Source organism: Mus caroli, chromosome 5 (assembly GCF_900094665.2).
Source record: "Mus caroli chromosome 5, CAROLI_EIJ_v1.1, whole genome shotgun sequence".
In the NCBI taxonomy this organism is placed as follows: domain Eukaryota; kingdom Metazoa; phylum Chordata; class Mammalia; order Rodentia; family Muridae; genus Mus; species Mus caroli.
In genome coordinates, this window is record NC_034574.1 from 24,625,737 (window position 1) to 24,639,529 (window position 13,793).

Below are 13,793 nucleotides of genomic sequence, written 5' to 3' on the forward strand. Positions count from 1 at the left end.
AGCTCTTGACTCTAGCTGCATATGTATCAAAAGATAGCCTAGTCGGCCATCACTGGAAAGAGAGGCCCATTGGACATGCAAACTTTATATGCCCCAGTACAGGGGAACGCCAGGGCCAAGAAGTGGGAGTGGTTGGGTAGGGGAGTGGGGGGGGAGGGTATGGGGGACTTTTGGGATAGCATTGGAAATGTAAATGAGGAAAATACCTAATTAAAAAAAAACGGTGATATTCACAGCATCACTGAAAGCACTCTAAACAGCCATTTCCATTTTAATTGTTGGATGTGGATTATACCCTTCAATCTGAAAGTCTTCAACTTTGAAATCATCGATTGTCTCAACTTTTCGAAGGATTTTGAGCTTTGGGAAAGGTCTTGGTTCTCGCTGTAGCTAAAAACAAAATCATGGCATTATTTTACATTCATTCCTGTGTCTCCTCATGAAACCAATACAGTATTTTACCACAGGGTACTATTTTACAGGAGTGCAATATTGTACTTCTTTTCTTTCTGCAACATTGGGGATTGCACCTCGGGCCTTGTGAGATCTACAAAAGTAATCTACAATTCAGCTGCAGCCCAGCTTCTTATTGTGAGACAGGGTGTTGGTCAGTTATCTAAGCTTATGTTGAACCCATTCTGTAGCCTAGGCAAGCCTTGGAATGCTCCTACTCCAGGAGTCTCTTAACTAGCTGTGATCATCAGCTGAAGCCACCAGGTAACTCCTGATAAATATACTAAACTTAGGGACACAGTTGTTTACTCATGCCAGTCTAGTTTTTTCCCTTAAGGGTCACGAAACATGGATACTCATTCTTACTGCCATCTCAATTCATTTGATGGCTACTGTGTTATAGGGATTAGAACAGACAGCCTTTTTAAAGTTCAGACCTAACTGCTTACTGGACTTAAGCATCAAACTAAAGTCAAACATTTATACTTTGATTCTTCCAGTAAAATTATGAGTTAAAACGACATATCTCTGGGCTTCTCTCCCTGGTACTGGTATGCAATACCTTATGATTTTCAGTGCTTATGGTTAAAGCTGGTTATAGTCTTATCCCTGCTCACCCCCATTATTAAAAGCCCTACGGTTGGAGCACTTCCATGTAAGACAGCATCAACCAGAGTGACTGTGAGACAAAAGATGTCCTGCCATCCAATCTGTTGTCAAGAGAAGGCACCAAGCTCAAAAAGAGACCTAACAGGTATATTTCTTACCTGAATTTTCAGCGGCTCTATATGATTCAGGTAAATATGTGCATCTCCCAAAGTGTGGACAAAATCACCTGGCTAAAAATGTCTCACAGGAAAAAACACAACAGTTAATATTTTCGTTTCAATTCTTTTTAAAGCACATCATTTTAAAACAGATTAAGGGCAGGTGAGATGGCTCAGTGAGTAAAGCCATTTGTCACCAAGCCTGACAACCTGGGACCCATTGTCCTCTGATCTCTACACACACACAATGGAATATGTGTGCCCCCACATATACAATAACACACTATATAACATACACAATAACACACTATATAACATACACAATAACACACTATATAACATGCAAATACTTCAAATCGTCCCAAAGCAGGAATTTTATCAGTGTGGCTTTTGAGAAGAGCTAATTTACAAAAGTTTTTTTTTAAGTTGTACATGATGGCTCACACACATATTTACTGCTCTCGTTGGCGTTGTGAACCTAGAAGAGCAGGGAGGGCCTAAAAATGAGGTGGACTAAAGTCTCATGCAATAGCCAGCTCTATCCAGAGCATCAGACACTCTATTCTCTGAGCGTTAAGAAGAGCCACGTGAGTAAAGTATATAATCAAAGACAAGCTGCATATGGCAAAAACATGTTTTTCCATAAAGGTATATAAATAACAGCTGAAGTAAACTCTCTCCTATCTGCTACACATGAGAGGAGCATGAACACACATTCCAAGAACAATTCTCTTTTTGAAAAAAACTAAAGTCACAAGACATTGTTTTTTCACAAGCACTCAGAAATCTTAGGTCTTCACTCTTAGACTGTGTGACAATAAGTTAGAGCTAATGTGGATTTTGAGACCATGTCTCAAAAACAAAAAACAAAAACAAAATTCCACCCCCCCTCCACACACACACACACACACAACCTATGTGAATGTTAGTTTTCATAGGCAACAAGAGGCCAGAAAGCTCCAAGGAGGGTTATAAGGTAAGCCAATTCATGTCTTATTTACATGTATAAAATTCTAATACTAATCAGACTGAATTCCCTGCTATGAGGTCAATGTGTTGCATTGGCTCTAACTATGCCTTCTGAAAGAAACTCACCTGCAGGCCTGTGATATGTGCAATCATGTAGGTGAGCAGAGCATAGCTGGCAATGTTGAAGGGCACACCCAGACCCATATCTCCTGACCTCTGGTAAAGCTGGCAAGATAGCTCCCCATTCACCACATAGAACTGACAGAGGGCATGGCAAGGAGGCAGTGCCATCAGGGGAAGATCTGAGGAGACAAGGGGATTGAGAGGGGTTTCATATAGCTATGAGAAAGGTAAAATAGCAAACAAGCCAACCATGAAAACAGCCAGCAGGTTACACACCTCAATTCATACCTTCAAAGTCAGACTATTTTCCCAACCATCCAGCAGAGGCCATGGAAGCTTGTCCATTAGCTATCTGCAAGTATACACTTATGCTGAAGTAATGCTCTCCCATCTGAGCTAAAATGAAGGATTAGAGCCACTGTTGATGGCATCAAATAAAAGGGAAATTATCTCATGTGCAAAGGCCATAGGAAACATGCATGTGAGATACATCTGTTATTAAGTTATTATAAATACAAATGTCCTTTCCTGGGTACTCACTATACCCTTGTAGAGTTTAGTTTTATAATCTAGTTAACACTTGAAACTTCATCTGCTCCAAATTAAAATTTTAAATCATAGGTGTTTTTCACAGGCAAGTCAAAATTACACTTCAAATGCTCATGTAATATAAAAGCATAAAGAGGATCACATGAGCCTAACCCCCAAAACATAAATGTGAAAATAAGAGCAAAGTGTGATTGAGTTGCTCAATGGTACACAATCAACTACATGATTAGAGGCAGTTCCAGTGGCCACCTTGCTTCCTTTTGGCTAATTTGCCAGTTTATCCAAAGGAAAATGACTGGGATGCTGTCCACCTTTTGGGTTCCAGGCACACATGATGATTCTTCTGTCATCAGGGTTGGTTTTGATGGTGTCAATCACTTTTTGCAGCTGGTCTACTCCTTGTCCCGAGTAATCTGTAGAATTGTCAGGAGAATACATGTATACTTAAGTCACATCAGACACACACAGCCTCTCTTGTGGTGACACTATCAGCATTCACTCAGTGCCCCTCCCTGACACATGGTTCTAAAAGACACAGCATATTCTGGGTATTTCTCAGATCTTGCTGGATAGTCCAGGATCCTTTCTGAAACCATATCTATCTTAAAGAGCTTAAGTTCTTTTATTCATAACTCTTCCAAATATTTAGTCTGTACAATGTCACTTCCTCCACTTAAAACTGTCCCTGTTTCTAACTGCTATTGGAATAAGGTTTAAATGTGTCACCCAAGAGTTTATGAGTTGAAATGTAATTTTCATTTTTAGGTAGAAATTTAATCCAATTATGCAGCCTTTAAAAGATGATTAGGATTAGAAGTCATTAGGGTGGAGCTCCGTTGAGTGAATTCTGATGACCTCATAAGAAGAAACACGCACTTCTCTTATCACCGAATATTCTGTCACCTTGGAATTCTGAAGACTATCATCAAAATGTAGACATCAGGACCACCAGCATTGAGATTTTACCACAGCTTCCTGAACTATGGGCTTAGGGTAAATACACACACACACACACACACACACACAAACAAATTCACATGTGATTGGGTAAAGGAATGTGGGAGCCATGAAAAACTAAACATGCAACATCCAAAAACTAATTTACAATCAAATGCATAAAGACCCCAACATGACTCTGAAGTGCTCCCTGTGTTGTATGTTGGCACTTCACTGCAGCCATGGTTCTAAATACTCAACACACTGTGCACTGTACATGTGTATAACACAAACACTGCCTGAAACACTTGAGCTTGGATTCGAGAAAATTAAATATTATAAATGGTGGCATGTTATTGTACATACAGCCTGCTGCTTTTCTAGAATCATAATGATCTAGTTCTGAAAAAACAAAGCTCTCATTATTTCCTGGCTCTGTCATATATTCAAATTAGTCTATCTTTGATTTGTGGGAGAGTTGTTCTTAATATTTAAATGTATCTAATATTGTGTGTATGCGTATGATGTAAGTGTGGAGTGGTGCATGTGTCAGTGCACATGGGGAGGGCAGAGGACAACTTTCAGGAATTTGTTTTCTTGTCCTGCCCTCTAAGAGACTGACCTTAAGTTATTACCTACTGAGTCATCTTCCTAGCCCAAATTAGTGTATCTTTGGATTGTATTAAGAATCTTTGGTTTTGAAAACTAACTTAGGTTTCGTGAAAACACCACTCAATGAATTCTGGCTTGGGATTAGAAGAAGAAACGCCTATTTCTCAAATGGCAACCATACTTCTGGCATTTTGTACTACATATTTCTGTGGTGTAAGTTCTCATCCCTGACGTGTATAAAATTAAACTATCCATAGACTCTGAAAATGCCCTACAACCTATATTAAGCCGATTTAATTCTTTGTGTGAAAATTAACAAGCATAACTATCTCATTACTGTGTAAATTTGTTTTCATCTTTAATAAATGCTGAATTACATTTATACCAAAGAATTGTCATAAAGTAAATTTTTAATGATTTACTTCATTTTGGCTTGTATATTTACTATATACCTGGAGCTACATAAAAATTTAATTTATTGGGCAAAAAAGAGCCAGAGAGAAGTTTAAGAAACCTTGATCTAAGTAAACTTCTTTTCCTCAAAGCTATTAGCGTTAGCAATTCTAGCTTAGTAACAAAACTATATCAATCATCTACAACCTCAGCAGTTCTAGATTCTCCCAGCATCCCCAGGAGATGCAGTTTTTGTGACTACTAACCACCCTTTGTCACCCTTTCAACACAATGTATTATTGTCCCATAGAACAGTGGATCTTAAATAGAAAATAGATTTCACACATATTCTAAATAATGGTACTGTAGACAAGGTACAAAACAAATTGTAGCAATTATTGCTTGTAGGGGAAACAATAAAAACACAGAGAGACTGTTTACATTAAAGAATATTTTTCCTGTGAATCTAGCAGGATTTTGAATGAAAATTTAAAAATAAGACAATAAGTTGGGTTTTGTGGTACACACCTCTAATCCTAGCACTCAGGAGGCAGAGACAGGTGGATTTCTAGAAGTTTGGATCTAGCTTGGTCAACATAGTATATTCTAAGACAACCACGGCTACACAAAGAAACCCTGTTTCAAAACATACAAACAAAAAGCAATAAAGTAAGCATGGTGGCACATGCCTGGTCCCACCAGCTAAAAGGTGGAGACAGTCCAAAGGAGTTGAAGGTCAGCTACAGCTGCATAAGACTTTCATCCTCCACTACTTTAAAAAAAAAAAGGTAATAAATCCTAGCACTTGAGAAGGGTGAGAGGGTAGATGCAGGCAGATCTGTACAAGTTCAAGACCAGCCTTGTCTATATAATTAGTTCCAGGCCAGCCAAGGCTCTTTATAGTGAGACCCTGACTCAAAAATAAATGAGTATATACAAACATTAAATTTACTATTAAAACTGACTTTACATTTTACTATATTCATTTATTTTGATATGTGTGGCATGTGTTATGGTATGTGTAGGTCAAAGAACCTGTGAGAATCGGTTCTCAAACTCAGGTCTTTAGGCTTGGAAGCAAGCACCTTTAGATGATGATGCCCCAGTCACACTATACATAACCATCACACTATTCATTTCCAGAACTTTTCAATTACTCTATGCCCATTAACACTAACTCTCCATCATATTAATTCCCAAATCTTAACAACCTCTTCCGCTCTACTTCCTACCTTTACCAATTTGCCCATTTCTAGTCCATAAAGAATTGCACAACTTCTAAAAAAAAAAAAAAAATTACGAGCATTAAAAACATCTCAACTGCAGACAAATACAACTTTAGGCTTTCCTGAAGAATCTGTGCGCTAGGCCTGTTCAGTGTTCTGTTGCTGTGAAGAGACACCAAGACCCTGGCAACTCTTGTTAAAAAAAAAAAGGAAAAGAAAAAAGGCATTTATTTCAGAGGTTTAGTCTATTATCAGCATAGAGGGAAGCACGGTAGCATGCAGGCAGTCATGATGCTGGAGAAGCAGCTGAGGGTTCTACATCCAGATGTGCAGGCAGAAGGCTAAGAGGCTCTGGGCTTGGCATGGGCTTTGCAACCTCAAAGCCCACCCCAAGTGACACTTCTTAATCCTTTCAAATGCACCACTCTCTGGTGACAAGCATTCAAATATATGAGCCCACAGGGGCCATTCTCCTTCAAACCCTCACAAGGCCCCAAATTCTCCCAATTAACTAGGAGCTGTGACTGACCCTTGAGAGGAAAAGCATACTGTCCAGGTTTCTGGCATCTGCCTAGTCAGTAATTTATTACTTCCTGCACACATGAGCACACACACTCTAGTGAGACATTAACCTGTCCTGGGGAGAAATGACAAAGGCTGAAGGCAGGTCTCTGCGACACTCAAGCAGGACCAAGAGAGAGGAAGATGCCAGTCATAAAAGGAGATGTTTTCTTCACCTCTGTTCCCACAGAGTAGGAAGAAAAGGGTAAGGTGCCACACTGAGACAAACTTGCTAGTGCCTCAGCCCTGCAGACAAATGATCATGAAAGACAGCTCCTGCACCCAGTCCCAGATGAACCTCCGTCTACCCTAAACCCTTACAAACCAAACCTGCCACTATTTGCCAATGACAAGGCTTAGAAACTTCCAAGCATCCAATCATGAACAAATACATGCTAGCCACCAAGTGTTTACTGGGATTTTGTGCAATTTAATTGTAACTTCTCCACTGTAACCCAGCATAGCTTCTCAGAAAACTTATCAGCTCCCCAAGATGTAAATTTATCCGGCATACTCTACAATGGATTTTTGAGGAAGAGCACTCAGGAAACCTGAGGCATTGGTTGCTCCTCACCTGAATCCATATCTTTGTACTCTGCTCCAAAATGCCTCCATTGGAAACCATAAACTGGGCCCAGGTCCCCTTCCTGTCGGGCAGAAAATCCCAAGCTGTCCAGAAAGTCTCGGGATCCATTGGCATCCCAGATTCTCACTCCCTTGGAGGACAATTCTTTAGCATTTGTGGATCCCTAGGGGAAAAAAAAAGAGAGTAGAACAGGAATAAGAGGGAATTCTGAGCTACTAATGTCACACCCACCACACACTGTCCATGTACAGCCTATCTTTACGCAGGCTGGTCCTGGCCAGACTTCCTTATTAGAAATTCCCTAAAGGTATTTCTTCTATTCCATTCAGCTTTTAAAAATCTTAGTGTATATATGTATATATGTAGTTGTAAGCGTGCAGTTCTTGCCTTCTACCTTGTTCCTGTTGCTGTACCACCAACCCAGGCTAGCTAGCCTATGAATTTCCAATAGATTCTCCTATCTCCATGGTCCATCCCTCCCAGAAAAATTCTGAGATTAGATGGCACTACCAAATAGGGCTTTTTATGAGAATCCCAGGGATCCAAACTCAGTCTGTAAGATTTAGATGGCAAGTGCTTTTATCCGTTGCACCATTTCTCCAGCCTTTTAATTTTTTCTTTTTTCCCCCTGAGACTGAGTTTCTCTATGTATCCCTGGAAGTCCTAGAACTCACTCTGTAGACCAGGCTAGCCTCAAACTCAGAGATCCACCTGCCTCTGCTTCTTGAGTGCTGGGATCAAAGGTGTATACCATCACTGCCTGGCTTTAATTTTCTAAAACCTCCAAATTCCTAATATATTCCTACCTCATCTGACAGTTTTGAATTGCTGAATCAAACATGATCCATATCTATGAATAATACTGCAAGTGGACTTGTTTACTAATACTCCATGTACAGTCTGTTCATGTATCATAGTGACAATAAATAGTTAGCTTTTCTGGAAATGCTTCAGTCACACTAAACTAAGTTTGAATTCTATTTCATTCATCTATATGACCCCATAAAACTGCATTTACCTCATGTATATTTTATATAACATTATGTTTATCTTATATTTTGACTCATCAGATTGGCTCCATGATATCCTAACCCATCCTCTCATCCTGCAGCCAAGTATGGAGAGAGTCTGCCCCACGCCTTTGGTGATACATATACTCAGGCCTGTGCCTGATCCTGCTATTAATTCCTCTTGTGACTGCTTTAGCCTCATCTTACTGAAGAACACCTTAGCAGAATTTAACACACATGTCAAATGAGGAAGAGTTAACACTAGCAAAATGCTTGGTGCTTAGTAGGCATTCTGTGACATGGCTTACATTCTATCTTCACACAGGTGACAACTGCAATACAGATAACTGACTTTTCTTTCCTTTTCTTCTTTTCTTTTGCCTGCATGGATATCTGTGCAACAAGTGCCATCTAGGACCTACAGAGACAATAAGAGAGCACTGATCCCCTGGAACTAGTTACAGATGGTTGTTAGTCTTCCTGGGACTAGTTACAGATGGTTGTTAGTCTTCCTGTGGAGACTGGAACAAGTGCTCTCAACCACGGAGCCAGATTTCCAGCCCCTCTTTCTATTAGGTTTCTTTTAACTTTTTCACTCCCAATTAATAACTTCTCAATCTTTTTTTGTTTTGTTTTCCAAGATAGGGTTTCTCTGTGTAGATCTGGCTGTCCTGAAACTCACTCTGTAGTCCAGGCTGGCCCAACTGCTTGGGCTAAAGGTGTGTGCCACCACTGCCTGGCTAACTTCTCAATCTTTTATGGTGTGCTTTAAAAGCCCCCCTTTCCCATTTTTTGGGTTGGGCTCAAGCTATTTTATGGATGTTTAGAATTTCTGAGGAATTACCTTGAATCAGAGGCTGTCAGTTACTACATAGAACTAAGACAGACTAAATACACTGTCAACCTGTTCTAGAATGGGTAAGCAATCTAGGGTCTGGTAGGTCTAAGATGATGTAATTCATACTGAGTGCCCTAGATTTTACTTATTTTGTGTGCTAAGTGTGTTGTGCGTGCACATGTGTGTACCTGAGCCCATAGGAACCAGAGGACACTGCTCCATCACTTCCTACCTTTCCCTTGAAACAGGGTCTCTGTTTAGGCTGGAGCTTGTTTAGGCTAAACTAGTAGCCAGCCAAACACCAAAGATCCTATGTCCACCCTCCCATTATAGCACTGGGGTTACAGATACATGCAATCACACCCAGCATTTTTAAATTTTATGTGTATGGGTGTTTTGCCTGCATGTGTCTATACACCATGTACATGCAGTGCCCAAGGAGAGCAGATGATATTGGAACTAGAGTTACAGATGCTCTTAACTGCTAAGCCACCTCTCCAGTCCCACACACAGAATTTGTATGTGACTGCTGGGGACTGAACTCAGGTCTCATGCTTGTACAACAAGCCCTCTTTTAACCTACTGAGCCATCACCCTAAGTATTCTAAAGAAGGAGTTGTAGTATGGCCCAGAACTCAGCTTGTCTTCTGGAGTTCTCTCAACCAGCACTAGACAGAACCTCACTTGTTCTAGACGAGGACACACAGGAGGAACTTGGGGCTGTCATCACATATGCAAGGTACCTACTCGACTCTTTGGTATCTATTGATCCAGTAAACAATATAGACTGAGTACATACCATGTGGCTGGCTATGTTCTGGACCTAGGAATACAATAGCAAGTAGCAAAATAGATTCTCTAACTTTGGGAAACTCACAGGACATTGTACTTAATTAGCTCTCCATTATTTTCCAGAAAAAAATCAGGAAAAGCTGATTTAGAGGCCAGCTGATGATGTTTCCCTATAAAGAGAGACAAAGAAGTGAGAAGGGAGAAGAATCGATCTTGATTAGGTCAAGGCTGTCTCAGTGGGACTGGACTGAAGGGAGAGACTCATACTTCATATGGAAAGAAAAGGTAGTAAGTACTGGGCGTGGCAAGTGCCAGAGGCCTGGGCAGGGGTATCCCAGTGTTTTTAGATTAGTGAGGAGAGAGAGCAGGATAGCTGGGAGAGAGAAAACAGAACTGGAAAATGAACCGGAGAAGTGGGAATGGCTAATAGCTGCAAGCTTGACTTCCAAGACTGGGATTGTGAAGCCTGACAGCTCCCAATAGCAGCACTACCCTTACCTTGATAAACCACAACAACTCCTCCAAAACACCCTTCCAGAACACTCGTTTGGTTGTGAGCAGAGGGAACTCATCTGGAAAACAGTTTGTCATACAGTTAAAACGTGGGGAAACACAGCAAGCCACCATCCAGCTTTCTCTGCGGAGGGCAAGTGCCTGGGACCCAAGACCCCGGAGCAGCCGCAGGAAAAGAGAGAGCCCCTGCCCAGCTACGCGGCAAGTCAGTGAGGACACACAGTTCTCCAGGGGATACCCATGTGGCAAAAAGTCCCCGCCCACTAATCGGCCACTGTGAATGCCATCGCTGGGCTGTAATGACATCACACAAAATGTGGCCTCAGACACAGCCTAAAAGCACCTCACCCGCACCACCAAGTCCACTATGCCATGGGCATAGAGGTGATATCAATCATGTAAAAACTGAACAGTTTTCAGATATTTGGAAAGCAAACTGACCTAGTATATGGAAACAGAATTGTTTACTCCTCGGAATGGCTATCAGGGAACTTTGTGACCTCCACTTCGCAGGTACCCAAAGGAAATGCACAAGTAGCTTAAGAGGCAAAGGGGTGGCGCAGGTGAGGCAACCCACAAGGCAGAGTGAAAATGCTCAGGTTAGTGGTGTAGTCTGAGTAAATGTTTTGCAACCAGAGCACTACTTCCAGCTTTAACTTCATCGAAAAGCTGAATGAACACTAGAGAGGTAAAGGACAAAAACAAAACAAAACTAAACTAAAAACAAAACAAACAAACAAACAAACAAAAAAAAAACCTATCCACAGTCTAAGCAGAGGAAGTGAATTAAAAGGTCTGTGGTTCATCAGGGACCACAATTCTTGGAGGTCCTTTAGGCTGGACCAATCTGTGCAGTAGAAGCTGTAGTTTACAGCTCTAGAAAATGTTTAAGAGACTAAGCAAATTTCCTAAGAGTGGCCATATCCCCACTCAAAGCTACTCTCTACTCCAGTGTCAGGTTGCTCTTCATGTTTCCTGAATACCACCATTAGCACCCCCACCCTCAGTCAACACCTAGGAGGTTCTGTGCCCTTCCGGGCCCTGTGGTTGATTCCATCCTTTCCTCCTAAACAGCCTCTTGTTACTCTTTAAAAGCCAAGGCTGCAGTACTTGGGAGGCAGAGGCAGGCGGATTTCTGAGTTCGAGGCCAGCCTGGTCTACAGAGTGAGTTCCAGGACAGCAAGGGCTACACAGAGAAACCCTGTCTCGAAAAGAAACCAAAAATAAAATAAAATAAAATAAAATAAAATAAAAAATAAAAGCCAAGGCTGTTGGGAGGAAAAACCCCACAGTTCCCGCCAACGGCCCCGGGTCTCCCCTTTCCCGCGCAGCCATAGCACCGCCCAAGCCATTTTCGCTCCAACTTTAAAAACTGCAGCAAAGAGGTACCGGAGATAAGAGGAAGAGGAGGAGCAAAGTCAGGACCTCAGAGCAGGATTCGGACAAGCTCCCAAAGGTTTCTTCCCACTCCCTCCCTCTGGGCCGCACAACTGGTTGAAACTGGATGCGGAAGAAAAGGTTTAACAGGGACTAAGGTCAAAGGCAGACCTTCAGAACCTGTTTTACTTGCAGTAGTTGTCACCTGGGTCGCGCGCGGGAAGTTTAGGACTCCTAGAACCTCAGAGCCCGGGTTAGGACTATCCAAGAACGCGCGCCCCGCGTCTCCGCGCGCCCAGCTTGCCGGACATCCTCCCGCTCATCCAGACCAGCCCCAGTTACCTCTCAGGCTGTATCGTGCCTGCATGCCGAACACCGACAGGGTGCCAGTGCCCGTGCGGTCCTCCTTCTTGAAGCCGCAGCGCAAAATGTGCTCCACCTGCCTCAGGTATTGGAGTTCTCCATGCTGCGGGGCTTCTGCTTCCAGCTGCTGAGCGCCGGACTGCAGCTTGGAGCCAACCACCAGCATAACGGAGCAGTCTGGCAGCAGTGTAGTCAGCGACAAAACCAGGACCTTCCTGGCGCTCTTAGCCCGCCTCTTCCTGCTGGGAAACTTCCGGCCACGAGAATTGGCAGACCCCATCCCCACGTGGCAGAAGTGGTTACAGCTTGCAAGGCAAACACCTGCCTGCTTTCGCAAATCTGTATTTACCCTATTTTGGCATTAAGAGCCTATAGGATCAGGGTATGGGGATGCATGCCATTAAATCCCAGCTCTTGGGAGATTGAGTCGGCTAGAGGATCTGGAGATAGCAAGTTCAAGGCCAGCCTAGGTGCTTGAGACCCAATCTCAAAAAGAGCCTTTGGCTTATACTATACTTATACTTGGATCTTTATGTAGTTTGGGAATCACAGTAATTTTGGCTTCATAGAATGAATTGGGTAGAGGACCTTCTGTTTCTATTTTGTGGAATAGTTTGAGGAGAATTGGAATTAGGTCTTTTTGAAGGCCTGATAGAACTCTGTACTAAGTCCTGGGCTTTTTTTGTTTGGGAGACTATTAGTGACTGCTTCTACTTTTTTAGGGGAAATGGGACTGTTAATTAATCTGATCCTGATTTAACTTTGGAACCTGGTATCCATCTAGAAAATTGTCCATTTCATCCAGGTTTTCCAGTTGTGTTTAGTATAGCCTTTTGTAGTAGGATATGATGATGTTTTGGATTTCTTCAGGTTCTGTTGTTACGTCTTCTTTTTCATTTCTGATTTTGTTAATTAGAATATTGTTCCTTTGCCCTCTAGTTAGCCTGGCTAAAGGTTTATCTATCTTGTTGATTTTTCTCAAAGAACCAGCTCCTGGTTTGGTTGATTCTTTGAATAGTTCTTTTTGTTTCCACTTGATTTCTGCCCTAAGTTTGATTATTTCCTGCTATCTACTCCTCTTGGGTGAATTTGCTTCCTTTAGTTCTAGAGGTTCTATTTGTGCTGTCAGGCTGCTATTGTTTGCTCTCTCTAGTTCCTTTTTGAGGAACTCAGAGCTATGAGTTTTCCTCTTAGGACTGCTTTCATTGTTCTCATAAGTTTGGGTATGCTGTGGCTTCATTTTCTTTAAACTCTAAAAAGTATTTAATACTTTATTTCTTCCTTGACCAAGGTATCATTGAGTAGAGTGTTGTTCAGTTTCCACGTGAATGTTGGCTTTCTATAATTTATACTGTTATTGAAGATTAGCCTTAGTCTATGGTGATCTGATAGGATGCATGGGATAATTTCAATATTTTTGTATCTATTGAGGCCTGTTTTGTGACCAATTATGTGGTCAGTTTTGGAGGAGGTACCATGAGGTGCTGAGAAGAAGGTATATTCTTTTGTTTTAGGATAAAATATTCTGTAGATATCTGTTAAATCCATTTGTTTCATAACTTCTATTAGTGTCCATGTGTCTCTGTTTAGTTTCTGTTTCTAGAATCTTTCCATTGATGAGAGTGGGGTGTTGAAGTCTCCCACTATTATTGTGTGAGGTGCAATGTGTGCTTTGAGCTTTACTAAAGTTTCTTTAATGAATGTGGCTGCCCTTGCATTTGGAGC

General features: G+C 41.7%; 1 protein-coding gene across 1 annotated transcript; it reads right to left on the reverse strand.

The window, feature by feature from the left end:
• Window positions 1–242: 242 nt before the first annotated feature.
• On the reverse strand, window positions 243–12,293 carry Tyms (thymidylate synthetase). The gene is made up of 7 exons (XM_021162903.1): window positions 12,048–12,293; window positions 10,314–10,387; window positions 7,164–7,338; window positions 3,173–3,274; window positions 2,316–2,491; window positions 1,221–1,292; window positions 243–390 (listed from the first exon to the last, which is right to left on the reverse strand). The coding sequence occupies exons 1-7, from the start codon at window positions 12,232–12,234 to the stop codon at window positions 253–255; spliced, it is 924 nt and encodes a 307-aa protein (XP_021018562.1). The 5' UTR covers window positions 12,235–12,293; the 3' UTR covers window positions 243–252.
• Between the last annotated feature and the right edge of the window lie 1,500 nt (window positions 12,294–13,793).

What these genes read in the sequence shown, in the direction of transcription:
- Tyms (XM_021162903.1), bottom strand. Translation starts at nt 12,234, where the DNA reads ATGCTGGTGGTTGGCTCCAAGCTGCAGTCCGGCGCTCAGCAGCTGGAA. An exon ending in GTACAAAGATATGGATTCAG is followed by an intron (nt 3,275 to 7,163) that starts GTGAGGAGCAAC and finishes ACAATTCTACAG; the next exon opens with ATTACTCGGGACAAGGAGTA. An exon ending in TAGAGCCGCTGAAAATTCAG is followed by an intron (nt 391 to 1,220) that starts GTAAGAAATATA and finishes TTTTGTTTTTAG; the next exon opens with CTACAGCGAGAACCAAGACC.